Source organism: Tyto alba, unplaced genomic scaffold (genome assembly GCF_018691265.1).
Source record: "Tyto alba isolate M040663 unplaced genomic scaffold, T.alba_DEE_v4.0 Super-Scaffold_39, whole genome shotgun sequence".
NCBI lineage: Eukaryota > Metazoa > Chordata > Aves > Strigiformes > Tytonidae > Tyto > Tyto alba.
In genome coordinates this window covers 1,409,990-1,434,298 of record NW_024881314.1, presented here as the reverse complement: position 1 = coordinate 1,434,298, position 24,309 = coordinate 1,409,990, and the positions used below count along the sequence as shown (strand labels likewise).

The 24,309-nt window shown below is 69.8% G+C and overlaps 5 protein-coding genes across 6 annotated transcripts; 3 read left to right on the top strand and 2 right to left on the bottom strand.

Annotated features, from left to right (window-relative positions):
- Positions 1-661: 661 nt before the first annotated feature.
- On the bottom strand, positions 662-5,728 carry BTBD17 (BTB domain containing 17). The gene is made up of 3 exons (XM_042802525.1): positions 4,272-5,728; positions 2,823-3,099; positions 662-2,345 (listed from the first exon to the last, which is right to left on the bottom strand). Exons 1-3 carry the CDS (start codon positions 4,363-4,365, stop codon positions 1,265-1,267), a joined length of 1,452 nt encoding a protein of 483 aa, XP_042658459.1. The 5' UTR covers positions 4,366-5,728; the 3' UTR covers positions 662-1,264.
- An 88-nt stretch (positions 5,729-5,816) lies between these two features.
- Positions 5,817-11,696, top strand: GPR142 (G protein-coupled receptor 142). Of its 2 annotated transcripts, XM_042802529.1 has the most exons (4): positions 5,817-6,643; positions 7,139-7,494; positions 8,893-9,048; positions 9,557-11,696. In XM_042802529.1, the coding sequence occupies exons 3-4, from the start codon at positions 8,913-8,915 to the stop codon at positions 10,423-10,425; spliced, it is 1,005 nt and encodes a 334-aa protein (XP_042658463.1). In that variant the 5' UTR covers positions 5,817-6,643; positions 7,139-7,494; positions 8,893-8,912; the 3' UTR covers positions 10,426-11,696. The 2 variants fall into 2 exon arrangements, with proteins under 2 accessions (XP_042658463.1, XP_042658461.1); XM_042802527.1 differs by lacking the exon at positions 5,817-6,643 and having other exon boundaries at positions 6,779-7,494.
- A 694-nt stretch (positions 11,697-12,390) lies between these two features.
- GPRC5C (G protein-coupled receptor class C group 5 member C) lies at positions 12,391-18,785 on the top strand. Its single transcript, XM_042802526.1, has 5 exons — positions 12,391-12,493; positions 15,735-16,794; positions 17,478-17,572; positions 17,675-17,821; positions 17,946-18,785. The coding sequence occupies exons 2-5, from the start codon at positions 15,777-15,779 to the stop codon at positions 17,976-17,978; spliced, it is 1,293 nt and encodes a 430-aa protein (XP_042658460.1). The 5' UTR covers positions 12,391-12,493; positions 15,735-15,776; the 3' UTR covers positions 17,979-18,785.
- Positions 18,786-20,591: 1,806 nt separating this feature from the next.
- CCDC137 (coiled-coil domain containing 137) lies at positions 20,592-22,713 on the bottom strand. Its single transcript, XM_042802530.1, has 6 exons — positions 22,580-22,713; positions 22,180-22,310; positions 21,872-22,076; positions 21,501-21,583; positions 21,284-21,363; positions 20,592-21,078 (listed from the first exon to the last, which is right to left on the bottom strand). Exons 1-6 carry the CDS (start codon positions 22,690-22,692, stop codon positions 20,860-20,862), a joined length of 831 nt encoding a protein of 276 aa, XP_042658464.1. The 5' UTR covers positions 22,693-22,713; the 3' UTR covers positions 20,592-20,859.
- A 123-nt stretch (positions 22,714-22,836) lies between these two features.
- OXLD1 (oxidoreductase like domain containing 1) lies at positions 22,837-24,254 on the top strand. Its single transcript, XM_042802721.1, has 2 exons — positions 22,837-22,916; positions 23,661-24,254. The coding sequence occupies exons 1-2, from the start codon at positions 22,872-22,874 to the stop codon at positions 24,051-24,053; spliced, it is 438 nt and encodes a 145-aa protein (XP_042658655.1). The 5' UTR covers positions 22,837-22,871; the 3' UTR covers positions 24,054-24,254.
- The last annotated feature ends 55 nt before the right edge of the window (positions 24,255-24,309 follow it).

Here is a 24,309-nt window from a genome sequence, read left to right as displayed (position 1 = left end):
CAGGGGCTGTTCCCCCCCCACCCCCTTCCTTCCTGCACCCCAGGCTGCTGCTGAAGTGCCCCTTCCCCAGGTACTGGGGTCTCCCCCCCTCCAGCTGTCCACCACCCCCGGGCAGGGCCAGTGCCCGCGGTTCGGCGGCGGCGCCAGGAACGGTGCCAGGGCCTCCGGCACGGATGGACGGGGTCACCGGTCCTGAGCCGAGGGCCCGGAGCCCGTGCCAAGCCGGCAGGCTGAGCACCCATCCTGCCACCCCCAGCACCCCCTGTGCTGAGCCCTGTCTGTGGCACCCCGTGCCTGTGCAGCCCCCCGGTACCGGCACATCTCGGGGGGGGGGGGGGGGGGCGAGGGGCAGGGGGTCGACCCTCCCTGTGCCAAACCCACCCCGAGGCAGGGCCCCAAGTCCCCAGGCAGCCGTGCTCGGGAAGGGCCCCGGTGGGTGCTCAGCACCCAGGGGACGCAGCCGCCCACCCAGCACCACCGGATCCCCGTGGGACCACCTGGGTGAGGGGCGTCTGGACGGGCGTTTGTCCTTCCCGGGGGTCCCATTAAAAGGAGATGCACTGAGCCGGGGTGTGGTGTGACTACTGTGCACAGCCTGATGGCAACCACCCCTGGGGCCCCCCCCAGGACACCCCCGCACACCCCACGCTTGTTTTCTGCTTTTATTTGGAAGGGGGTTGGGGGGTTCCTGGGCAGGGATGGGGGCCGTGAGCGGGGACGGTGCCCCCCCCCCAAGCCCCCCGCTGCCAGGGGAGGCAGCCGGGCCACCCACCCCAGCCTGGGCACGCTCCCAGCTCTCCGCCGAGCCCCGGGGTGCCGCTGCCGGGGTACCCGAGCCGGCAGCCAGACCCGGCGCCACGGCACAGAGGGACTCCAGTGCCGTGGGGGGGGGGACATCACAGGAGGGATGGGCTGTCTCTGTCCCCACCCATTGGGGTCTGTGAGCCCAGGATGTGCCCGCGGCCGTGGGCTGCACATTTCGCCTCCTGCACCACCTGCACGGCCCTGGGGGGGGGCTCCCAGTGTGTGTCCCCCCCCCATCCCCAGCACCCCGCAGGCATCGAGGGATGGGGATGGGACATGGCAGGGGGACAATCAAGGAGGGGTGGGCAGCGGGGAGCGCAGCCCCGGGGACCCCCAGTGTGAGCCCCTCTGGCTACCTACGAGCAGGAGGACCAAGCACGAGCCCCCGCTCCCCCCCCCCCCCCCCCATCACCGCCGCGGGGCTGGGGACAGTCCGGTGGCAGACCCCAGCTCTGCCTCGTTACTTCTTCACCTTGATGAGGGAGTGGTAGACGGGTTTGATGATGATGTGGAGGTGCAGGGAGTTGTCGATGAGGTACTCGGAGGTGCGCTTCTGCAAGTCGGCGTGGGCGAGGAAGTCGGCCACCTCCTCCGAGCTCTGGTGGAAACTGTAAGCGTGCTTCACCAAAACCCGGCCCTGCTGCCGCACGCCCACCAGCACCGTCTTCTGGAAGCTGACACCGGCAAAGTCGGGGCTGCTCATGGCCGGGGTGATGACAAGCCGGGGGCGACCGTCCTCGATGCGCACCGGCTGGACGGCGCCCGAGACCGAGTCCGAGTAGACGGGGCGCAGGCTGACGGGCAGCCAGCGCGGCGAGAAGAGGACGTTCCAGGTCACCCGCTTGCCGGCGTCGTGGCTGCTGGGACCCAGCTGCGTCTGGAAACTGGTGCTGCGGTCGTCCCGCGCCGGGTTGTTGATGACCCACTGGGAGCCCCAGCTGGGCGCGAGGTAGTTGCGGGGCAGGAACATGCTGCAGTTGACGTCGAAATACTTGGCGAAGTGGAGCGGGGAGGCGGCGTGGAACTGGAAAGCCTGGAAGAGCAGGTCCTGCACCGCGCCGTAGTGCCGCGCCAGCACCGCCGACTGCGCCTGCAGCCGGAATAGCTGGCTGGGTGCGATCATGGGGTAGCGGATGGCGCGCAGCACCTTCTCAGCCACGGGACCCTCGGGCTGCCGGCGGCTCAGCCAGCCCTCCACGGCGGTGTAGAGCTCCAGCTCGCTGTGCAGCACCAGGTCGGAGCGCTCCAGCAGCAGCAGCAGCAGCTCCACGCTCACCGAGCCCCACTCGGCGCTGCCCAGCACGGCCGAGAGGTTCCAGGCCAGGAACTGGAGGCAGCTCTCCTGCAGCGCCGCGTCCCCGACGCGCACAGCGTAGTGGTACCAGCCCACTACGTGGCCCTGGCTCGACTCGCTGGCCAGGTGGGTCTTCATGTAGTCAGCCACACCGCGCTGCAGCCCCCACACCCGGTACTTGCTGGCCAGCTGGTGCATGGGGATGGCCTGGTGCAGCAGGATGGAGACCCCCCCGCAGTACAGGTACCTGGGGCAGAGCGTTGGGGCGGTGACGCTGGTGTGTGTGTGTCCCCCCGCCATCCCTGTCCCCTTCCCAGCCCAGCACCCTCCCTCCTGGGCTGCGTCTCTCCAGGTGTCCCCATCCCGTGGGACCCCCCAAGGTCCCCAGGGGAGCATCCTCCTCCTTTGGCTGCATCCCTCGGGGTATCCCCATCCGATAGGGTCCCCAGGGGAGCATCCTCCCTCCTTGACTGCATCCCTCCCAACGTGCTCATCCCATAGGGTCCCTCCGATCCCCTAAGGGAACATTTCCACTCCCTGGCTGCATCCCTCTGGGCACCCCCATCCCATGGGACTCCGGTGGTCCCCAGAACACCTTCATCCCCTGATGTCCCCATCCCGCTCTCCTCGGGGAACCTGCATCCCTCCTGATGTCCCCATCCCACAGTCCCTGGAGGACCTGCATCCCTCCTGATGTCCCCATCCCACCGGGTCCCCACATTACCTGATAAACTTCTCGAAGAGGGCCGCAGTCTCGGGCGGCTCGTGCAAGGTGACGACGCTCTGGTTGCGCAGGAGGCTCTCAAAGACCTCGCTCTGGAGGCTGAGCAGGAGCTGGTGGGTGTGGAAGACCTTGGCCTCGTCGGAGGCGGCCGTGCGTACCCGCAGCACCGAGTCGCTGCCGTTGCCGTTCTGCAGCAGCTCCTGCAGCCGCTGCAGCAGCGTCAGCGAGTGGTTGATGGTGGCCGCCGTGGCGTCACCGCTAAGGTCGGCTTTGTGGGCTGTGGGGAGATGGGACAGTCCCAGTGCTGCACCCCGGGAGCTCCGGGGGCACAGCGGAGTGGGGCCCGGCTGTGGGGCGCATGCGTGGTTAACGGGGGGCTGGGGAAAGGTGGCTTTGTGCACATCCTCCCTCCGCTCCCCCCAGTGCCGAAGGGCCAGCTGGTGCCAAGGGGGTGTGGGGAGGACAAGGGGACATGGGGACATTTGTGTCCTCGGGAGCCAAAAAACTGCTTTTCTGCAGCAGAAGGGGTGAGACCACCATGTCCCAGGCTGGGACGTGCTGGGAAATGGCCCTGTGCCGGGCAGTGCTGGCCCACAGCCCGCTCTGCCAGCCCCAATCGCGTCTCCGCTGCGGGCACAGCGAGCCCTGGGCGTTGCCCCCCGACCCCTCCCGCATCCCGGGCTGACACGGGGGAGTGGGGGGACACACGAGAGCCCCTGGGTGTGGGGAGCCAGGCACGCTCTTCCCCCGCGCCCAGGGACAGGGTCCCCGCGGTCCACGCAGCCTGGGGACACCAGCCACCCCGGTGCAATGCCAGCGTCCTCACCGGCACCGTGAACCAGCACCTCCCGCCCGGCCCCACTTTCGCTCCGGCTCACCGGGGGTGACCGTGTCCCCATAGTGTTCCCAGCAGGGGTGAGGGACCATGACAGCGGTCCCACAGGTGCGGGGAGCCTTCCTCCTTCTCCTCTTCTCCTTCATGCCTGGCACAACTCACAGCCCCTCCCCGGAGCATCCTTCCCCCGCGGTGAATTCAGCCCCGTCTTTCTCAAATCCCATCTTGCCGGACGGTGAGCCAGCGGATTATCCTTCCCAGCACCGGCATAAACCCGGCTGAGTGGGGCTGGGGAAGGGGATCGGGAGCCCCTCGCCCCGCCGTGCTGGCCACGGTTGCCCATGGCACCAAGCCTTCCCGGGGCAGCGGCGAGCGCAGCACCGGCACCTCCCGGGTGCCGTGGGGCAGAGCCGTGGGGCACGGCACATCCAGGAGCCGCATCCCTCCCTCCCCAGGCACCACGACGGCCGCTGGCGAGCCGCGCTCGGACACCCATGGGCATCACCGGACACCCACGCCGCATCCGAGCCCCACCCCGGCACCCAGCGAGGGCAGCGGGACCCCCGGCGCCCCCCCTCCGCGCCTCCCCCCCCCACCGCCACAGCCACCCTTACCAGCTTGCACGGTGAGGAGGAGGAGGAGGAAGGCAGCCGCGGCGCAGCCCCAGCAGCGGGTGGCCACGGGCCAGGCGCCCGGTAGCCCGGCCATGGCTTCGCAAGCTCATCTGCCGGGTTTCGGCGCGGCACGGGCGTGCGGTGCTTATGTAGGCCACGAGCCCTCCCAGCCCGCGCCGCCACATCGATTGGTGGAAACTGGGACCGGCCGTTGCCAAGGGAACCTCTTCCAGCCCCCCGACCATCCCACCCTGACCCCAGACCCCAGTCCCTGCACCCCAGGGTGGCGTGACGGGGTGCCCCGGTGAGCCCCGGCGCGGCACCGGGGAGGGGGGGGGGTCACCTCCGTTTGTCACCCGGTCCCGCTGCCTCCGGGCACTGCCGCGTCGTGCCGTGGCCCCACGCGTGGCCGCGGCCCTTTGTGCCGCCGGGACGTGGCAGCGGGGTCTTTGCATTCAGGGCACAGCTCGGCGTGGCCTCCCCCTTTCCCCCCCCCGCCACAGCCCCCCCACAGCCCCCCCGCTCATGGGTATTCATGCCGGCAGCAGCCCATCACCATGGCATCCGGGCTGCCGGCAGGAACTGCCTGCCCTTTTCCCAGCCTTTGCAGCCAAGAGGGCCGCCTGCGCCGCATGAGTGCCCTGTGCCGCTGGCAACTCGCCCACCCCGACGGCTTCGTGATGGGGCTGGGGTGGCATTTATCCCCCCCCACAGCCCCCCCCCCCCCGCCTCCCAGTGCCACACGCCAGCACTGGTGCGGCTCGGGCATGGGGCTGGGTGCCCCCCCAAAACCCTGCTGTGGGACGCGGGCACCCCTCTGCGTGGGAGCGTTGGCTGGTGCAGCCTGAGCAAGCGGGAGGGGGGGGGGGTGGCTGCACCCCACTTTTGGTCCCGCTGGGGTGAGGAGGCAAAACTGGGACCCCCAGCTGGGACCCACCCAGGGGGGTCAGACCCCACAGGCGGCAGCAGCCCAGCTCCCACGCCCACGGCAGCCCCTTACCCACTGTCCAGGCTCCCTGTGAAGGTGGTGGGGGCTGCCAGGCCGGGTGGGAGCCCCCCCACCCCACAGCTCGGTGCTCCACCAGGCAGGAGCTGCCAGCACCACGCTCAGCACCGGGACCCCCATTGCGCAAGGTCACTCCGGGAGGGGAGGAGCACCCCACATGCCATGGGGGGCAGCGCCTGGGCCCCCCCCCCCTCCTGGGGACACCACCGGGGAGATGCTGTGACCTTCAGCCTGCGCTGGGGGGGGATGTTAACCGTTCCCGGGTTATCGAGTATCTGTCGGGGTTGATGGGATTAGCACCGGTGCCCGCGGTATTATTGCTGCTTTGTGTTCAGCTGGCACCCATTTCACACCCCGCACCCTCCCCAGCACCCACGGGGGGGTGGGGGGGGGACACACACACACTGTGCCAGCACCAGCACCCCGCAGAGGGACACCGTGCCGCGGCTGGTGGGATGGGGAGCAAGGGGGTGAGGGTGGCCAGTGGGAGGCCGGTGGTGGCCGGGGCTCCGTGCTGGGCAGGGGTGGGGGGGGTGGGGGGGGGTCCAGCTGAGTCGGGGGTGCTCAGCCCATCTGCCCCTTTGCGTCAGCTTGCCCGGCCTTGGCGCAGTGCCTCCCGGTGCTGCTGCCGTGGCCGGGGGTGCTTTTGTGCCGGCGAGGGCTTCTGAGGACACGTTGGCTTCGGGGGGTCACGTGGGATCCAAAACGGGGACGCGGGGCCGAGGAGCCCCGTCCCCGAGCACAGCCGCGGCCCTGGAGGGCGAGCGAGGAGCCCAGGTTTAGAGAGGGGGGCCTCCAGATGTTGAGCGTGGGCAGATGTTGCCGCAGCCCCCCCGGCGGGGTGGGGGAGCACCCATCCAGCCCTGATGGGTGGAGGGGCTGGGGGGAAGCCGCCCAGGCACCGTGTGCCGCGCTCCCGGGGCTCCCCAGGCGATGCCATGCCTGGTGTGGGGCTGGGGCTTGAGGTCTGTGGCCCCGGGGGGAACAGGGGAGCCCCGAGAGCGGGGTGTAAGCAGAGCTGGGCAGCCCAGGCGGGCATTCCTGCCTCACGGCGAGGTGGGGGACGAGGGGCCCCCGCCGCGGCACAGCCGGTTAATGCCTCACCGCGTCCACCGACGCCTCATTTAACCACCTGCCTGCAAAACAACAGCTTGCCCGGAGCGCCCTGCCAGCCCAGGCTGCACCCTCCAGATCAGGGACCCTTGTGTCCCCCCCCAAGGCCGGGGCATCAGCTGGCCACGGGGCACGGTGACACAGGCTGCGGGACGTCGGGGGACACGTGGGGACCGTGCTGGGGGTCGCCAAGGGACAGGGCGTCCATCCCCCAGCCCCTCTTGGGATGGAGAGAGCAGCTGCGCTGTCTCCGGTAATTGCGACCGCGGCGGTGGAGGGTTGGCTCACCATAGTGACCCATGCCAGGCGGCTGTCCCCCAAGAACTGGGGGGGCACTGGGGAGGGGGGTTCCGGGGGGCTAGGTGGCCTCAGGGACGGGTAGGGGACATCAGCCTGCCCACCCTTCTCTGAGCTGCTGGGGAAACTGAGGCATGGGCAAGGCTCTCCCTCTTGGGCTGTGCCAGTTCCCTCCGGGACAGGCAGGCAGGCGCACACGCATGCACACGCACATGCACACATGTGCACACGCGGACCCCGGCACCTCACCAGGCCCTGCCCACACCCACCCCAGCCCCCCCCCCCCCATCCTCAGGGTGTGAGACATTGGGGCTCCAGCACCCAAAGGAAGGGTGCTGGGGGTGCGGGTGCAAGAACGATGCGCCCCACCTCGGGGATACAGGCCTTTGCATATAACAGAGGGGGGTCCAAGCTGTCCCCAAGCACCCCAACCACCATCCCTATCACTCAGGAGAGGGGACGAGCTCTGTCGCGGTCCCTCGGGGCTGGCACGGCACCCCAGGTGACCCCATCCTCGGTCCCCGTGAGGGCAACGGGGCCCGGGGACGTCCTGCCCCGCTAGCCCAGCCCGCGGCTCTGCCCACGCCGCTCTCCCTCCGCCCCACGTCCCTCATGCCCCGGGGAGGCTGCGCGATGCTGTGGGTGCCGGAGGGGAACACGGCCACGGACAGGGACACAGCCACGGACGGGGACACGGCCACGGACGGGGACACGGCCACCAGCAAGGACTCGGTCACCGGTGGCTCTCCGGGCCCAGGGAAAGTGGCCATCACACACCCAACGGGGTGGCACCGGGGGGCCACCGAGGTGAGAGCCCATCTCCCGCAGGGCTTGGGGAGCGGGACCCCGGGGCGGAGAGGGGGGGTTAAGGGTGGGGGGGGACGGGACACACACACACCAGATCGGACCCAGACACACCACCACACACCCCCCCCCCCGCCCTCCACCGCAGAGCAAAAGGGATCAGGGCAGGGAAAGGGTTAAGGCGCTCCTGCCGCAGCTGCAGCGATCGATGCCCCAGCTCCCCGGGGGACGGGAAGGGACCTGCCCCGGCTGATTAGCCAGATCTAATTTGCAGTTAATTGGCAACCCTCTGCTCATCCACACCTCCCCCCCCTCCGCCCCCCGCGCCTCTGCTCAGGGTCTCTGTTTCCAGCCCGGCCGGGCGCAGCGGGCAAAGCCCCCCCCGGGCCCCCCCCCCACCCCGGGCACTGTTGAGGGGGGCGCGGAACGGGGGACAAGGGGGTGTATCTCCCCCCCCCCCCCCGCCCTGGAGTTGTCGGGTTTAGCGGCGACTGGGACTGGGCCAGTTCCCTGTGGGGCCAGGGTCGGACTGGTGCCCAGCATCAACCCCCACCCCCCTTCAGGGCTCAGGACCCCCCCTCCGCGCCCCTCACCCCCCCGAGCTCAGGACCCGCCTCTCAGCCCCCCCCCCGGGCTCAGGACACCCCCCGCACCCTCCTCCAGCACTAGGACCCAGATGGGGGGGGGGGTCTCCATCCCCCTCAGGAGATGCTAATTTGGGGGGGGGGGGGGGAGAAGAAAGGGATTCTGACCAATCAGAACGCGGCGCTCACGCTTGGCCACCCCATTCCTGGAGAACCCCTCTCTGATTGGGTGAAGCCTGGTCCCCTCTAGCCAATAGGAGCGCAGAACTCGGCAAAGGGGGGGGGGGGTGGTGCTACCCGGGTTTATGAATGATGGGCCCGATCCGGGCGCGGGTGCCGAGGAGCTGGAGAAGGACCCGGCTGGCAACCTGGAGATGGGCAACCCCCCACCCCTCCCCACCTTGGCACCTTTGGGACACCCCCCCCGGCACCTTTGGGACCCCCCTCCCGGCATCTCTGGGTCCTCCCCATTACTGCTGAGGTCCCCCCGGGTGACACCCAGCCCGGGCCAGGAGTCAGGGTCTCTCCCCTGCCCCCCCCCCCCCCCCCCCCCCCAGCAGCCACCCTCGAACGTGGTGTTTTAATCTGATGTTTTTTTCAAGGTGATAAAGGGGCAGGGGGGCCACCCTCCTTTATGGGGACCGTCACCCCGGCGTCCCCACGGGGGTCCGGCAGCATCCGTGGGCAGCAGGCAGCTCCAAAATGTGTCATCGCCGGCAGCCATAGCACAAACACCCCCGATGGGAGCTCACCCACCCCGAGTGAACCCCCCGCCCTCCCAAGGTTCCCCCCTGACCCTCCCGGTCTCCCCTCGCAGCCGGTGCGTGGCGGAAGGCGATGGTCCCGGTGCCCAACGGCACGGCGATGGCATGGGCCGGCGAGGCGGCACGGCCGGAGCTGGAGCGGTCGCCCTGCATGGTTGGCATCTTCCCCGTCGTGTATTACAGCGTTCTGCTGGGGCTGGGGCTGCCAGGTGAGGGGTTTGGGGTTTGGGGGTGATGGGGGGGGGGGGGGGGGGAAGCACCCATCCCACCTCACCTGTGCTGTGCACCCTCAGCCCAACCTGCGTCCTCGGCTGCCAGCAGCCCCCCATCTTTCGGGGATGCCAGGGATTTGGGGGGATGGGGATTTGGGGGTCCTCAGGGGGGTGGGGGAAACCAACCTGCTCCCTGTGGGCCTCCCCCCCCCGGCCTTGGGCCCACCCCCGGCTGCGGTGCCCGGCTGTAACACCCAGCCCCACGTGGCTGGTGCCGCAGCAGCAGGGACAGATGGTATTTGTGTTGCTGGGGCTGACACATGGAAGAGATTAATCAGCTCAGCAAAGCACGGTGATATTTCCAGCTCCTCACCCCAGCTGGGGCTGGGTGCCGCTCGCCCTGCGGCCCTGGGAGGGACTGGGCACCCCTGGGGTCCTGGGTGCTGCAGGGGGGAGCTGTGAGCACCTGGGGTCTCACCACCGCACGTCATTCCCCTCCCTCCAGTGAATGTCCTGACCGCCGTGGCCCTGTCCCGCCTGGCCACGAGGACCAAGAAATCATCGTACTGGTACCTGCTGGCCCTGACCACCTCCGACATCCTCAGCCAGGTCTTCATCATCTTTGTGGGCTTCATCCTGCAGACGGCCATCCTGGCCCGAGCGGTGCCCAGCGCCTTCATCCACACCGTCAACGTGCTGGAGTTCACGGCCAACCACGCTTCCATCTGGGTCACCGTCCTGCTGACCATGGACCGCTACGTGGCCCTCTGCCACCCGCTGCGGTACCGCGCCGTCTCCTACCCGCGGCGCACCCGCAAGATCATCGCGGCCGTCTTCGCCGTGGCTCTGGCCACGGGCATCCCTTTCTACTGGTGGCTGGACGTGTGGCGTGACGCCGACCCCCCCACCGCCCTGGACACGGTGCTCAAGTGGGTGCACTGCGTCACCGTCTACTTCTTGCCCTGCAGCATCTTCCTGGCCACCAACTCCATCATCATCCGCAAGCTGAAGCGGCGGAGGCGTTCGGGGGGCGGCCGACCCCACCTGAGCAAGACCACGGCCCTCCTCCTGGCCGTCACCACCGTCTTCATCGTGCTCTGGGCTCCCCGGACCGTCGTCATGATCTGCCACCTCTACGTGGCCTCGGTCAAGAGGGATTGGCGCGTTCACCTGGCCTTGGACATCGCCAACATGGTGGCCATGCTCAACACCACCTTCAACTTCTTCCTCTACTGCTTTGTCAGCCAGACTTTTCGCCGTACGGTGGGTGAGGTGCTCCGAGCCCACCTCCGGCACGGCCCCCGGCCCGGCAGCGGCCGCTTCCCACCCCCGGCCCTGAAACCGCTGGAGCTGCTGGCCGGCACGGCCCTCTGAGCCGGGGCTGCTCGGCCAGGGGTCCCGGGGCTCCCCCAGCCCCCTGCATCGCACCCGGACCCGGTGAGACCCTGCCCCGGGGCCGCTGCCGCCGCGATCCCACCCTCGGGGGTTAACGTGGGTGCTGGTGGTGGTGACAAGAGGAGGCGGTTGGTTGTGCCCAGCCGGCTGGTTGTGTTTGTTTGGGGACCTCAGGCTGCCCGGTGGTGGCACCCGCTGCACCCCAGGGACCCCTGCCCATGCTCAGCCCCTTGGGGTGCGCAGCGTTCAGCACACCCCACCCTCCCCCTCCAAGAAACAGCCACGGGGCAGCCAGAACGTGCCCCAGCTCAGTGGCAGGAGCCACTGCCCGCCCCTCATGTGCCCCCACGCTGGGCTCCTCTCCAGCCCCGTGGCCGTGGGGTTCGTGGGGTTTCCACGGGCAGGGAGTGTGACCGCGCTCCCGGCTGCTCTCCTGCATCAGCTCCAGCCCGACGCACCGAAGGTCCTGGGGGAAGCCAGAGGTCCCGGCTGCCCCGTGGTGGGGGGTGACGGGCGCAGGTGAGCTCCCGTGGGCCCCGGCAAGGACGTGCTGGGTGTGGGTGGGATGGTCCTTCCTCCATAAACCGCCACGCTGAGGCCAAAACTCTGCCTGGGTCCCGTTCCCTGCGAGCAGCCGGGATGGGGGCACCCTGCCCCAGCACCCCTGGGCACAGGGTCCCCGTCTCAGCCCTGCCCACCCCGGTGCTCCTGCTTGGGTGGGTGCTGGGAGGGAGCACCCACGGGGTCCAGCGTCCCCAGTGGGGTTTGGGCTCACGGTAAGACCCCAGCTCCGGGCTCTGCAGGAACTGGCCCCCACCCATTATTCTCCCAGAGCCTCCCCGGAGAGCCACCCTGCAATCCCCCGGGCACCCTGGGTGCACCCCAGCACAAGGCTGCAGCAACAGCATCTCCCACCGGCTGCAAAAGAGGGGGCTCACGATGCACCCCCCCCCGCCCCCTGCCTCAAGTGCACCCAGCACCGGCGCGGCCCTCCCGGTTACACCAGTGCCAAACTGGTGCGGCGCTGGGCGAGCGGCCGTGCTGTGTCTGTCCCCAACTGCCACCAGAGGGCAGGGACGGGACACCCTGCAGAGCTGGGCCCCCCAGCCCCCCTCACCAGCCCTGCCCGTCCTGCTCTCCACCCTAATTCCTCCGTAAGGCCCTTGGTGTAATCCCCCCCCCTCCCCGCCTCAAAAAAAAAAAAAAAAAAAAAAACAGACCAGCCTTTCTGCTTTAATTCCCCAGAGACCAGACAGGACAGTGCCCAGGGGTGCAGGGGCTTGGCTGACCCCCCCACCGGGGCGGGGGCAGGATTTGGGGTACAGAGACCCTCCTGCCCACCCCACCAAGCTGTGCCCAGCACTGGGGTGGGACGGGGTGCAGCGTTTACCCCCTGGATGAGCCCTGACCCCCCCCAGGCCCTGGGGCTGCCCAGCACCGGTGCGTGCCAGCGCAGGATCCGGCTCTGCCCGTACGCCCGGTGCCAGGGTTAAAGCCCGACGCGGCGGCGCGGGTGATACTGGGAGGTGCTCGCTCCATTAATTCTGGCATGTGAGGAGAGCAGGACTGGGAAGAGATTAGATATTAACCCGGGCAGCGCCTCCCGCCCGGTGGGCCCCCCTCCCTGGGGGCTTCCAGGGCCGGATCCCACCCCAGGGCCCTTCGCCAGGGCTGGAGGGGCCACGGGCAGGGGGGCTCGGCTGGCCAGGGCAGCGTTTGGCAGGAGCTTGCGGCAGGCCGGGACTGCCGCTGCCCCCCCCCCCTCGCCAACCGGTGCTTATTTACTTGGAAAGGGAGGTGGAAATGTGCTGACCGCGTCCGCCGGCGGCGAGGGGCTCCGGGCTGGACAGAACCGGCTCGGGTGGAAAACAGCTCCCCAGCCCTGGCTTGAGCGGTGGTGGTGGTGGGGAGGGCGAGCGGGGCCCCCCCCCCACCCCTTCCCCGGCTCCAGGTACGGCTCTCACCTCCCCGAGGTGAGCCGCCACGGAGTTGGCCGTGCCGCCGTGCCAGCCACGCCGCCGCCCGGCCCTGCGGCTCCATAGGAAAGGTAAGCCTGGAAAAAATGTGCCCGGCGTGCCGATGTTTTTGGAGGGAGCCGGCGGGGAAGCCTGGCCCAGGTCCCGGTGCCGGGCTGAGCCGCGTGCCAGCCCCTCGCCGCGGCTGCTGTGCCAGAGGGACCGGCTCTGCCCGCTCCCACCGCAGGGACCGCGGTCCCCAACCCACCCGGGGAACCGGGGCCGGGCTGTGCCCTCACCGAAAGGGCTGTGCCAGGCACCAACCGCCCCGGTGTGTGGCCGCAGGAGGGGGCAGGGGGGCAGCCGGTTCCCTTGCAGCCCACGCTTGGTCCCTGCAAGGCAGCCGGCACGTGGTGGCATCGCACCCAACCTACCCCGCAGCCACCTCCCTGGCGGGGTGTTTCTGTAGGACCTACAGAAACCCCAGAGGTGTGCAGCATGGGCTGGAAAGCCAGGAAGGTCGCCCCAGAAAGGGGGAAGGAAACCCGCCGTGGGGATGCCGGAGGGGGGACTGAAAGCTGCGTGGCTGTGGGGCAGCTTTGGCGGGACGGACGCCTGCCAGCAGCCCCCCCGGCAAGTGTGGGGGTCACAGGGGGGGCTCGTGCTGAGTCAGCAGCCGGGAAACCCGCCGGCGGAAGGAAGGAGCCGGCAGGAAGCCGCGTGCAGCGCGGCCTCTCCGCGGCTCGGGCCTGGGTCAGCGCCGGCGCGGGGGCGGCAGGGCAGCGCTCCCGGCACCGGTTACCCACGGCTGAGCCTTTGCCGGGGAGCCGTATCACCAGCAGCCCCGTGAGGCTGAACCCCGGCTCCCCGGGGGAAACTGAGGCACAAAAAACCCCACCGCAGACCCCCCTCTGGCCGCGCCGCCTTGCTCCGGCGCCCGTGCGAGAGAGCACACGCGTGTGCACGTGCCCCGGCGGGGGAGGAACAATTCTCCCCCAAACGCCGCTCTGAAGCCGAACGCTCTTTAGGAAGGAGAAAGGCCCCAGCGCCGGAGGGACGGCGGCAGCGGGTGCAGCACCCGGCCCAGACACGCCGTCTCCTCCTCCCCGCGGGCTCCGGCGGGTGCCGGTCCTCGTGCCGCGGGTGCTGCCAGCTCCGGCTCTGCCGCCTTTTCTCCTCGGATTGTTTTCATCCCGGGCCCGGACTGGGGGAGGACCTGCCGGAGGCGCGGTGAACTTTCATCTGCATCCTTCACCCTCTTGCTTCACTCTCCCAAAATAGCAGCGCCTGCCTGGAAACCTCCCCCCCGGGGCTGGCGGGGCCCCCGCGGCACCCCCAGGCTTTGGGGGGAGGGTGGGAAGGGGGGGGGGGGGGGCGGCTCTTCCCCATCCCCAAGCCCCAGGGATGGGGTGACTGTGGGGTGCCCATGCCCAGCTCCAGGGTGCTCGGCCACCCTCGCCGGGACAGGGACCACCGAGCCCCATGTGCTGTCCCCAGCTGGGGCTACCCCGGGCCCCCCCGGTCCCTCGCAGAAAGGGTATTTTTGGGGCCCTGCCGCCCTGCCAAGGGCTCCGGCTTTAGCCGTCAGCTGACATTCCTCCGGGAGGCCCCTCCGGGCCTGCGCTTCGGGGCTTCCCGGCGGGATCCGGTGTACCCTTACACGGCGGGGGGGGGCCACCTGCAGAGCCCCGCTCCCCAGTTCCCACCCACCAGCCGCCCAGTTCCGCCAGCCCAGCCCCAAGAGACGGTCGGTGGCAAGGCCCCGTGTGGGTGATGCTGCCCCGGCACAACCCCCCCGCTCCGGCCCCCACGCTCCCCCCGAGCTCCGCAGGGCCGGGCTGACCCAGCTCCTCCGGGCTGAGACCCCACAGATTCATTCCACTGATGGCCAGGTGGGCTCCCGTACCGATCCCCCCCCTCTCCCGCCCCGGTGAAAGCTTCACTCTTCCCCCGCTCCCTCCCCGCCCCATCCCGGGCTCTGCCCCCGCTTCCCTCCCGCTCCTTGTCCCCGGGGCCGGTACCCCCCTCCCGGTGCGGGTCCCCGGCCCGGCTCGGTCCCGCGGCAGCGGGGCAGGTCCCGGCCGGCCCCGGGCGCGCTCCCCGGGCAGAGCCGCACCTCGGGGAGGGGCCGGACCGGGCAGGCGCGCACGGTGCGGCGGGACCGGGGCACGGCACGGCACGGCACGGCACGGCGGAGCCGGTGAGCGGGGCCGGGGGTCGAGCCCTGCGGGGCTGGAGACGGGGGGGAGACCGGGAACGGTAACGGGTCGGGATCCGGAACCCGTCCGCCCCCGCGGAGATTTGGGGGCGGATCTGGGCAAGTTTTGGGGTCCGGTACCGGGCGGGAGGGTGGGGGGAGTGTGCCGGTACCGGGTGGGAGGTACGTGGGAACCGGGCCAGGGGTGCGGGGAAACTGGACCGGAGCCGCCCGGGGAGGAGCGGCCGGGCCGGGCGTGGTGGAACCGGTACGACCCGCGGTCGTGGGTGTCGGGGGTCCCTGTCCCCATCCCGCCGCGGCAGCCCCGGGGGCGGGGGCTGCCCAGAGTCCGGGTGCCGCTCGGGGGAACGGGAGGGGGGGTCCCAGCCCCGGGCACCGCTCCCGCTCCAGCCCGGGGTCACCTTGCTGGAGGTCTCCTCCCGGATTCCGCTCCCCCCCCCCCCCCCCCATCCCCAGCAGTGGGGCTGCACTTTCCTCGCTGCCTCCTCTTCCCCGTGCCCACCCCACACTCCCCGGGTTCTCAAGAGTGGGGACAGGGACCCCCGTGCCGTGCCAAGCTGCGGCTGCCTGCCTGCCAGCGACCGGCAGCGCCGGACACGGGACCTGCGCTGGGTCAGTGCCCGGAGCCGGAGGGGGGAAGTGGGACAGGAGAAGTGGAAAGGGGAACACGCTGGCACGCAGGGACAAGCCGAGGGGACAGCCCTGTCCCCAAGCATTACTTCGGCCAGCCGGCCCAGACCCGCCTTCGGTGTTCCCGGGGAAGCCGGCGGGCACGGTGCTGCTGGTTCCCGGTACCGGAGGAAGGGATCGGCACAGCCCCGGAGCCGCGCTCGGAGAAATCCAACATCAGGAGGGAGCGTGTGGGGCGCAGAGGGGGCTGAGCCCCCCCCCCCCCGGCTGCCTCCAGGCAAGGAGCTCCCAGTCTGCTCCCCGGTCTGCTTTGGGCCACACCGGGCTGGGCTCGGCTGTGCCGGCACGACTGGGGCTCACCGGGATGTAATTGCTCACCGTGGCCCGGCAGGCGGGATGCTCCGAGCCCCGGAGCCGGCGCGGGCAGTGCCGGGAGCTGAGCCAAGGCCCCGGTCCCGCTTCCGAACGCCCTCTCTGTCCCGCAGGGTCCCTGGACGGCCCGCTCGGCGCCCGCACCGCGGTGCAGGATGGGTGCTGCGGCGGTGCTGCCGGCGGCCGCCGGCGTGCTGCTGGCCCTGCTCCCCGCGGCCGGCGGGCAGAGCACCCCTCCCTCCGGCTGCGGCAAGGACCTCTCCTCCCTCTACTACAACCTCTGCGACCTCTCGGCGGCCTGGGGCATCGTGCTGGAGGCCGTGGCTAGCCTCGGCGTGGTGACCAGCTTCGTGCTCACCATCGTCCTGGTGGCCAGCCTGCCCTTCGTGCAGGACCCCCAGAAGAAGAGCTTGGTGGCCACGCAGGTTTTCTTTCTTCTGGGCACCTTCGGGCTCTTCTGCCTGACCTTCGACTTCATCGTGGGGCCGGACTTCTCCACCTGCACCTCGCGCCGCTTCCTCTTCGGCGTCCTCTTCGGCATCTGCTTCTCCTGCCTGCTGGCGCACGCCGTGGCCCTCAACTTCTTGGCGCGCAGGAACCGAGGCCCGCGGGGCTGGGTGACGCTGGCGGTGGCCCTGCTCCTCGCCTTGGTGGAGGTCATCATCAACGCCGAGTGGCTCCTCATCACGGTGGCGCGGCGGGAGGGTGGCTCCCCGGACCCTTGCCGGCTGGCGGACGCTGACTTCGTCATGGCGCTCATCTACGTCATGTTCCTGCTGGTGGCCGCCTTCGGCACCGCTTGGCCCGTCCTCTGCGGCCACTACGGCCGCTGGCACAAGCACGGTGCCTTCATCCTGGCCACCACCGGCCTCTCCGTGGCCATCTGGGTGGCGTGGACAGCCATGTACCTCTACGGGAACCAGCGCGCGGGCGAGAAGCCCGGCTGGGATGACCCCACGTTGGCCATCGCGCTGGTCTCCAACGCCTGCGCCTTCCTCCTCCTCTACGTCATCCCCGAGGTGACGCACGTGACGCGGCGCGACCCCGAGGAGGCCTTCGAGGACGACGTCTACCCCACGCGCGGGGTGGGCTACGAGACCATCCTCAAGGAGCAGAAGTCGCAGAGCATGTTTGTGGAGAACAAAGCCTTCTCCATGGACGAGCCCTCCTTCGGTAGGCGCCGGGGGACACCGCCCCCCCCTTCCCAAGGGACCCTCTGGCCCCCCCCCCCCACGGCAGGGCTGGCGGCGGGCACCGGCACCGGCGGCGAGACGTCTGGTCGCGACCCGCCCGGGATCGAGCCTGATGTTGTTGTGGCTCCCGAAAACCCGCTGGGCTGGGTCTACCAGTTTGGGCTGAGCTCAGCGGTGGCAGGGGTGCTCCCTTCCCCGGCGTGGGGTGCCCACGGCTCCCGGCCCTCCGCCCCGGGCAGCCGTTCCGCCACGTTTCTTCCTAACAGGCCAAGCGTTGACACCGCGGCGGCTCTGGCGAGACCCTACAATAACATGGGGCGGTGGCAGCTGCCCCCATGGGGACCAGGGGGGTGGGCGCCCGCCCTGCCCCACCGAAGGTGTCCGCAGCCCGTGGGCGCTCCCGAGCAGCCACCCTGCCTCCCCAGAGACCCTACAATAACAAACTCTGGCTGGGCTGGGAGTGTGGTGATGCAAACCCTGGGGACAAGCCCTCCTGTGTCGTGCGTGTCCCCTCCCCGCGCCGGGAAAGGCGCAGAGCAGCTGCGGAGTCAGCTCATTAAACCTGCTAACGAGGGCGGGCTCCCCAGAGGGGGGGGGGTGGGGGGTGACTCTGTGAGCTTCCCCCCCACCCCCGGCTCTTTTCACCATCCCGTCTCTTCGCAGCCAAGAAGCCGGTGTCCCCGTACAGCGGCTACAACGGGCAACTGCTGACCAGCGTCTACCAGCCCACCGAGATGGCTCTGATGCACAAGGGGCCGGTAAGTGCGGTGCCAGGGAGCGGGGTCACCCCTCATCTTCCTCCCCCCAAGACCCCGCGGGTTTGGGGGTGCTCCCGGTGCAGCCCCTCCTCTGCCCTTCAGACCGAAGGTCCCTACGACGTGATCCTGCCCCGCGCCTCCACCGCCAGCCCGGCGGCCGGCAGCGCCAGCTCCACGCTGCGTGCCGAGGACGCCTTCGCGGCGCAGGCCCGGCACGCCGGCGCCCAGAGCGACGGCAGGAGCTGCCAGGTGGGTTAATGTGCAACGCGACGGGCGGAGGGAACCGGGGTGCTGAGGTCCAGCCCGCAGCCGAGGCTTGGAGAGGGGGGGGCAAAGTCCGTGCCACCCCAGCGCCGTCCCGCTCTGCCCGCAGGTGCAGTCCCCGTACGGCAGGAACCGGTGGTGAAGCCCCCGCCGCGGCACGGCACGGGTCCCGCAGCGCCGGCACAGCCGCGGCACACGCCGGCCCGCTCCCGAGGTCTCGCCAAACCTCCTCCCGCCCCGCCGCGTACATCCCACCCCGTCCGGCATCCTGCGGGGTTGCGTGGGGGGGGACACACACACCAGGACACAGTCCCGGAGCCAGCGCTCCTGTCCCCACCGTCCCACGGCACTGGCACGCTGCCGGCTCTGCCCGGATGATCCCCGCGTCCCCGCCGCAAAGACCGGCTCCCACGGGGCCACCCCGAGTTGTCCCCCTCGCTGCTCTTCGTGACGCACGGACACCCCGTCCCCCCCCACCCCGGATGGGCCAGGAACCATCCGCTGCCAGGGAGCCGGTGGGATTCGTGCCCAGTGCTTCCCCCCCCCCCCCCAGCACTGGGACCCCAGTTCCATGCTGACCCTCGCCAGCCTCGGGGATGTCACAAGCCCTGAGCCGAGCTGGCACCGTCCCGCCGCAGGGCACGAGGTGATGCAAAGCTCTTCCCAGCTCTGGCTCCCGCCGTGCCTCAGTTTCCCTCTTTCTGGGGAAGCGGGGGGCTGCTCGGGGATCTGGGGGATCAGTGCCTTGCTGGGGCTGGGGACTCGGCCCCCCCTCACGGCTCCAGCTGCCTTCTCTGTGCCTTCCCCCCCTCCCTGGGGCTTGGGGATCCCTCCCGAGGAGCGGGGAGGGAGCTGGGCCCCTCGTCCTCCTCGTGGCTTTCTCTGTCGTTTTTCCTCTCCCCCCTTTTTTTTTTTCAGGTCAGCCCCATTAAAAGTGTTTTTTTTCCTACACGGTGCCGTAGCAGGCGGCCCGTGACGGGGCCCGGCTCCCCCATCCCCTCACCCCACACGCAGCCAAGGGCTTCCGTCACGCCGCCCGTGGGTTCAGCCCTACATCCCCACTCCTGGGGGGGGGTGGGGAATGATGGGGGGAGCAAAGAGGGGGTCAGGGCAAGGTACCCCTCATCCTCCCCCCACCCCCACCCCCAGCATGTCCCGGGGCCAGGAGCACAGACGGGGCAGCCGTGCCTGCAGCACCGTGGGCAGATGGGCTGCCTGGCGGGAAGCGGCAGGGCACGGAGGACGTGCCAAGGTCGGGGGCGGTTTCTCCTGCTCAGATTGCCTTTCCCCTCCGCCGCGATTTTCTCCTGCCGGGCAGGAAGCCTGTGGCCTCGGCCAGCAGCGCCATGAATTATTCAGGGGTTGAAAATGGCTCCGTGGGGGCAGGCGGGTGACCTGGTCTCCTTGAGCTGGAGCCGGGCGGTGGGGCTGCCGGTGGTCGCCAGCGTGAGCAAGAGTTCGGCACACGCCCTGTCCCAGCTGTGGCCGTGCCAGCCAGCGGTCCCGGCTGGGGGGACGCAGTGGGGCAGGCACAGCCCCCCCCCCCCCCACTGCCCCGCCAAGGCTGGGGATGGCCTCAGGACCCGGCTGTTTGCGGCAGGATGTGGTCGTTCTCCCCCCCCCGCCCCTCTCCAGGGCTGCTCTGCGTCACCCGTGTTTACCTGGCGCCAGCCGGCAGCGGGGACATCTCCAAGCAGCACCAGGCACTCGAAGTCCCCAAGCATGCCCTTCTGCTGGCTGCTGGCACCACACAGATCAGCACGGTGGGGCCTCCCCCCTCGGCTTGCCTTCCCCAAAAGGGGCATCCACCTGCAAGCCTGGCCCTGAGCTGGCACGGGCAACGTCCCGAGCCATGGCGCGGCAGAGCTCCGTCTTCCCGGGGTGCAAAGGAGGTGACAGCCCCGGGGACTGCGGTCGCCTGAAAGAATGAGCAAGCTCTGTCCCCGTTCCGCTCTGGGAGGGGACACCAGAGCTGCCGGTGGCTCCGCTCCCCGTACTTGGCCCCAGCCCCTCCGGAAAACCGGGATCCCACCGGCTGCCGTCATCGCCGGCCGCAGAGCCGGGGCCGTCCCTGCTCCAACAGGCACTGCTTTGTGCGGGCACGGGGCCGCCGAACAGCCCTGCCTTTGTCCCGCGCAGGTGAAGCCACCACACCGGCCCCACGGGCTGTGCCGGGGCCGGGAGCAGCCCCCTGTGCCCCCTCCTCGAGAGCTGGGAATTGGGGGTGGTGCTGCTAGCCCCCCCCAACCCCCCCCGGATCAGGGCTGGATTGCAGGGGGTGAGTGTGGGTGCGGCGATGGGGCTGCGGCAGCGTCCCCATCCGCGGTCACCGTGAGGTGGGGGAGAGCTGCTGGGGGGGTGATGCTGAGGGCTTGGGGGGGGGGGGGGGAGCAGCGGTGCAGACAAAGGGCTGACGTGGCATCCCCGAGCGGTGACAAGGGAGGAGAAGGACACCACGCAGAGGAGTCCTGGGGGAGGCCGGAGCGCAGCTCTCCTCCAACTGGGAGCCGCAGGGCTCGTGGCACTGGGGTCTCCGCTGAGGTTGAGCAGGCAGGGTTCTTGTCCCCTCCCCAACCCAGGACCAGCCCCCAGCGAGCGAGGGTGACAACGTGCCCGCTGCGGGCCAGGACTGCCATCTGCCGGCACGCCGCCCGGCACAGCCAGACACCGGCACAGCGTGTCCCTTCCCGGCGGCCACCGCCACACAGGGAGGACGGCGGGCGGGTCGGGGAGGCGCAGATGTGCTCACGCCATCGACATTCAACAGCTCTTTTACTACAAAAAAAATAAATTAAAAAAAAAAGATAAAAAAAAAAAAAAAACACAGGTCCGTGGCACCGCAGGGGTCCCAGCTCCGGCGCCGGGTCTATGGGGTGCCCCGAGCTGAGGGGCTGTGGGGAGCCCCAGGGCTCAGCAGTGGAAGAGCAGCCTCAGGACAACCATCCCCTTCGAGTCCTGGGGTCCCGTGCTGCCTGCACACCCCTCTTTGGGACCAGGGAAGCTCAGCTCCCCCCAAGCTGGGCTCAGCGGGGGACCCCGCGTCCAGCCTGGGCGCTGCCCCGCGCCACCTCCCGCTGCTGCTGTTTGCGCCTCTGGATGTCCCTGTAAGCCTGGACGACGCGCGCTCTCTCCTCCTCCACGATGCGCCGGCGAGCCATCGACACCGGCGCTGCCGGGGACACGGCGGGGGACGCCTGGTTCTGATCCAGGCGAGACGTCAAGAGGAGCCGCTTCCGTCCAGCCTGCGGGGAGAGACGGGACGACTCAGGGAGGAGGAAGGATGAAAAAGCCAGGACACGGCTCCGAGGAACTGCCCACAGGACTCTGAGGCCACCGCCGCCCTTCCAAGCTTTGTTTCCAGCCCAAGGGAGGTGATGCAGGTCCAGCCCAGCGCCGTGCGATGCCGAGGGGCGGGAGGCATCACACCCGCCCCCCCTAAAAGCTCACCTGCTCAGCAGGGCCCCAGCCCCTGGGCCGTGAGGTGATGGTGGGCGGCTGCGTAACCACTTCGCCGAACGCCACGGCGTCTAGAGAGAGAAGCAGGTGCCGGTGTCAGGCAGGGGCTCCCCCAAAACACGCCAGCCCACCTCACCCCCCACCCCTCCACGTGCTGCTGGGGCCGGGGGGGGGGGTCACTACAGCCACCCCCCACTGTCAGACCCACCTTGGAACAGGCTCTTCTCCAGCATGGCCTCTTTCTTCTCCTCCTTCTTCCTCCGAGCTTTTTCCAGCTTCTTATTCTGAAACCTGAAGAGCTGCGTTACAGCTCGCGACTGGACAGGGAGCAACTAAGAAAGTTGCTACCCCGTGGGATCCCCGCAAAACCTGGGGTCCCACAGCTCTCCCCCCAGCTCCAGCGCAGCAGGGCCAAGCAGGACTGTGGCTCCGCTCCCAAAAATCTGACCCTGAGGTAAGGAGGCCCGCAGCCCTCCACCCGCGCCCCGAATCGCCGCCAGCCCAGCGCCCCAGCACCCGCAAAGCTCCCGCCACGCACCCGAAACCTGCCCCGGCAGCCGCCCTGGCCCTTGCTCTCACTCTTTCTTTCTCTTGGATTTCTCGGGCGTCTTTTTCTCAGGCTCCCTCTGCAGCTGGTTGTTGGCGAGGAAGAGGACTCGCTGCACCTCCTGCTCCATGCGGCAGACGTAGGAGCGCTCCGATTCCCCCTTCCCCCTCCTGAATTTGGGCACGGGGATGTCTCCTTGGGCCACGGGGCTCTTCGCCTTGGGCTGCTGCTTCTTCTCTAGGGGAGACGGGCGACGTTACTGCGGCGATCTGGGGGTCCCCCCCCGGCCTTGGCAGGGCAGGGATGGGGCACCCTGCGTCCCACCAGCTCCGTGCCCCACCTGCCGCCCGCTTCTTCCCGGGGTCTGGGCGCTTCATGGCCTCCCGGCTCTTGATGAGCTCCCGCAGGCGGAAGGGGATCTCCTGCTCATCGGGGTGTTTGGGTTTCATGTTGTCCGCTTTCCGCTCCTTCCTGCCAGGGAACGAAACGCGGCGTGAGGCAGCGGGACGCGGGGTGGGGGGGGGGACACCGCGACACGAAGGGGAGGTGGGGACCCGGGTCTGGCGGGATAGCAGAGCACCCCGGGATCCCGCCACCGGGGGGGGGGGGGGGGGGAAGGGACGGACGGACACACGGGGATCCAGCCCCCAAAAGCGGGGACCCCCTCCGGAGCCCCCCCGCTGTGGGAGCAGGCACCGAACTGGGAGCCAGCCAGACCCGATCCCGACCGGATCACCGACCTGCCGCGGCGCGGGGCGGCCGGTCCCCGTCCCGATCCCTTTCCCGATCCCTTTCCCGATCCTTTTCCCGATCCTTTTCCCGGTCCTTGTCCCCATCCCGGCACCCGGCCCATGGCTCCGCCGCTCCCCACGCCGCCGCCACTTCCGCCGCCACTTCCGCCTTCCCTCCCTCCCCGGCCCCGCCCCTTGCTCCCTATTGGCTCCACCCCCACCGCCACGCCCTTATCAGCCCGCCGCGCCGAGCTGCCATTGGCCGGAGGAGCTGTCGCTCGGGCGGGGGCGGTGCGGCCGGATGTTGCTGCGTGGGGCGCGCGGCTTGGCGGGGGCGCGCCGGAGGGTGCGTGTGGGGGGGTGGCGGCTTGTATTGGGGGGGAAAATGGGGGGGGACACGGGGTGTTGGGGGGGCGAGGAAATGCCGGGGATGATGGGGGGGGGGGGGTGTAAGGGGGGATGGGGTAGGTGGCTGGGGGGGGGACAAAAGGGGAGATGGGGGGGGTGGGGATAAGGGAAGTGTTAGGGGTGAGATGGGGGAGCTGGGGGGTCAGCGGAAATGTTAGGGGTGAGATGGGGGGTACGGGGATGGGGGGAGCGAGGGGGGGGACAAGGGAAATGTTGGGGGTGAGATGGGGAGGAACTGGGGGGGTCAAGGGAAATGTTAGGGGTGAGATGGGGGGTACGGGGATGGGGGGAGCGAGGGGGGGGACAAGGGAAATGTTGGGGGTGAGATGGGGAGGAACTGGGGGGGTCAAGGGAAATGTTAGGGGTGAGATGGGGGGTACGGGGATGGGGGGAGCGAGGGGGGGGGACAAGGGAAATGTTAGGGGTGAGATGGGGGGATGGGGAGGAACTGGGGGGGTCAAGTGGAATGTTAGGGGTGAGAAGGGGGGGGTGGGAATGGGGGGGGTGTGGGTGTGAGATGTGAGGGAGTGGGGTGGGTAAGGGGGGGTGAGATGGGGAATGGGGGTGTTGCTGGGGTGGGGGGACACACTGGGAGCGGGGTGGGGGTCCTCTGGCTGGGGAGGGGCAGGGCTGCCCCCCCTCCTCCCCCCCCCCCCCCATTTCTCCCAGTCGTGATTCTCAGGAGCCCCCGGACGGTGCCAGCAGCTGCGGGGGGGTGCTCAAGGAAGGCGCCGCGCACCCCCACCCCACCAACACCTCCCCCCTTCGGGAACTTTCGGACACCCCAGTAAAGGCCGGCGCCACCTCAGACACCCCGGAGAGCCATGGCAGGATGGACACCCCCCAGGGCGAGGGGGGGGTCCGTCCTGCCGACCCCCCGACCCCCCCACCGCCCACCCACTGCTGCGGGACCGGGTGCCCCAATTGCGTCTGGGTGGGGTACGTGGAGGAGCTGCTGGAGCGGTACCGGGACGGCGGCGAACGGGCTTTGGCGGCCGTGGAGGAGCAGGTGGAGGACGAGAACGTTAAAATGATCCTCAAGATGGAGATCAGGCTGCGCATGAAGAAAGACTGAGCTTCCCCCCAAAAACGGCGGGTGATACCCCGCCCCCCCGCCGGGCGCCTCTGCTCTGGGCCGGGTGGTGGAATGCGGAATGATTTAAAGTATTTATTTGTGTGTGTTGAGCTCTGGGGGTGGTCTGAGCCCCCCCCCCAGGGACCTGCGCAGCGCCGAGCACGGGATCCCATCTGAATTTCAATACAGGAGGTGCCCAGCTCCCGCCTCACCTCTCGACTAGGGGGGAACCTGCCCTTGGGGTCGTGTCCTGAGC

Bases quoted from the DNA above. Each gene is read 5' to 3' on its own strand.
- BTBD17 (XM_042802525.1), bottom strand. From the start codon at position 4,365: ATGGCCGGGCTACCGGGCGCCTGGCCCGTGGCCACCCGCTGCTGGGGC. The intron at 3,100-4,271 runs GTAAGGGTGGCT...ATCTCCCCACAG, and splicing joins CCTCCTCACCGTGCAAGCTG to CCCACAAAGCCGACCTTAGC. The intron at 2,346-2,822 runs GTAATGTGGGGA...GCTCTGCCCCAG, and splicing joins CTCTTCGAGAAGTTTATCAG to GTACCTGTACTGCGGGGGGG.
- GPR142 (XM_042802529.1), top strand. From the start codon at position 8,913: ATGGTCCCGGTGCCCAACGGCACGGCGATGGCATGGGCCGGCGAGGCG. The intron at 9,049-9,556 runs GTGAGGGGTTTG...CCCTCCCTCCAG, and splicing joins GCTGGGGCTGGGGCTGCCAG to TGAATGTCCTGACCGCCGTG.
- GPRC5C (XM_042802526.1), top strand. From the start codon at position 15,777: ATGGGTGCTGCGGCGGTGCTGCCGGCGGCCGCCGGCGTGCTGCTGGCC. The intron at 17,573-17,674 runs GTAAGTGCGGTG...TCTGCCCTTCAG, and splicing joins CTCTGATGCACAAGGGGCCG to ACCGAAGGTCCCTACGACGT. The intron at 17,822-17,945 runs GTGGGTTAATGT...CTCTGCCCGCAG, and splicing joins GCGACGGCAGGAGCTGCCAG to GTGCAGTCCCCGTACGGCAG.
- CCDC137 (XM_042802530.1), bottom strand. From the start codon at position 22,692: ATGGGCCGGGTGCCGGGATGGGGACAAGGACCGGGAAAAGGATCGGGA. The intron at 22,311-22,579 runs GTCGGTGATCCG...GTTCCCTGGCAG, and splicing joins GCCGCCCCGCGCCGCGGCAG to GAAGGAGCGGAAAGCGGACA. The intron at 21,584-21,871 runs GTGAGAGCAAGG...GCAGCTCTTCAG, and splicing joins AAATCCAAGAGAAAGAAAGA to GTTTCAGAATAAGAAGCTGG.
- OXLD1 (XM_042802721.1), top strand. From the start codon at position 22,872: ATGTTGCTGCGTGGGGCGCGCGGCTTGGCGGGGGCGCGCCGGAGG. The intron at 22,917-23,660 runs GTGCGTGTGGGG...CGTGATTCTCAG, and splicing joins TGGCGGGGGCGCGCCGGAGG to GAGCCCCCGGACGGTGCCAG.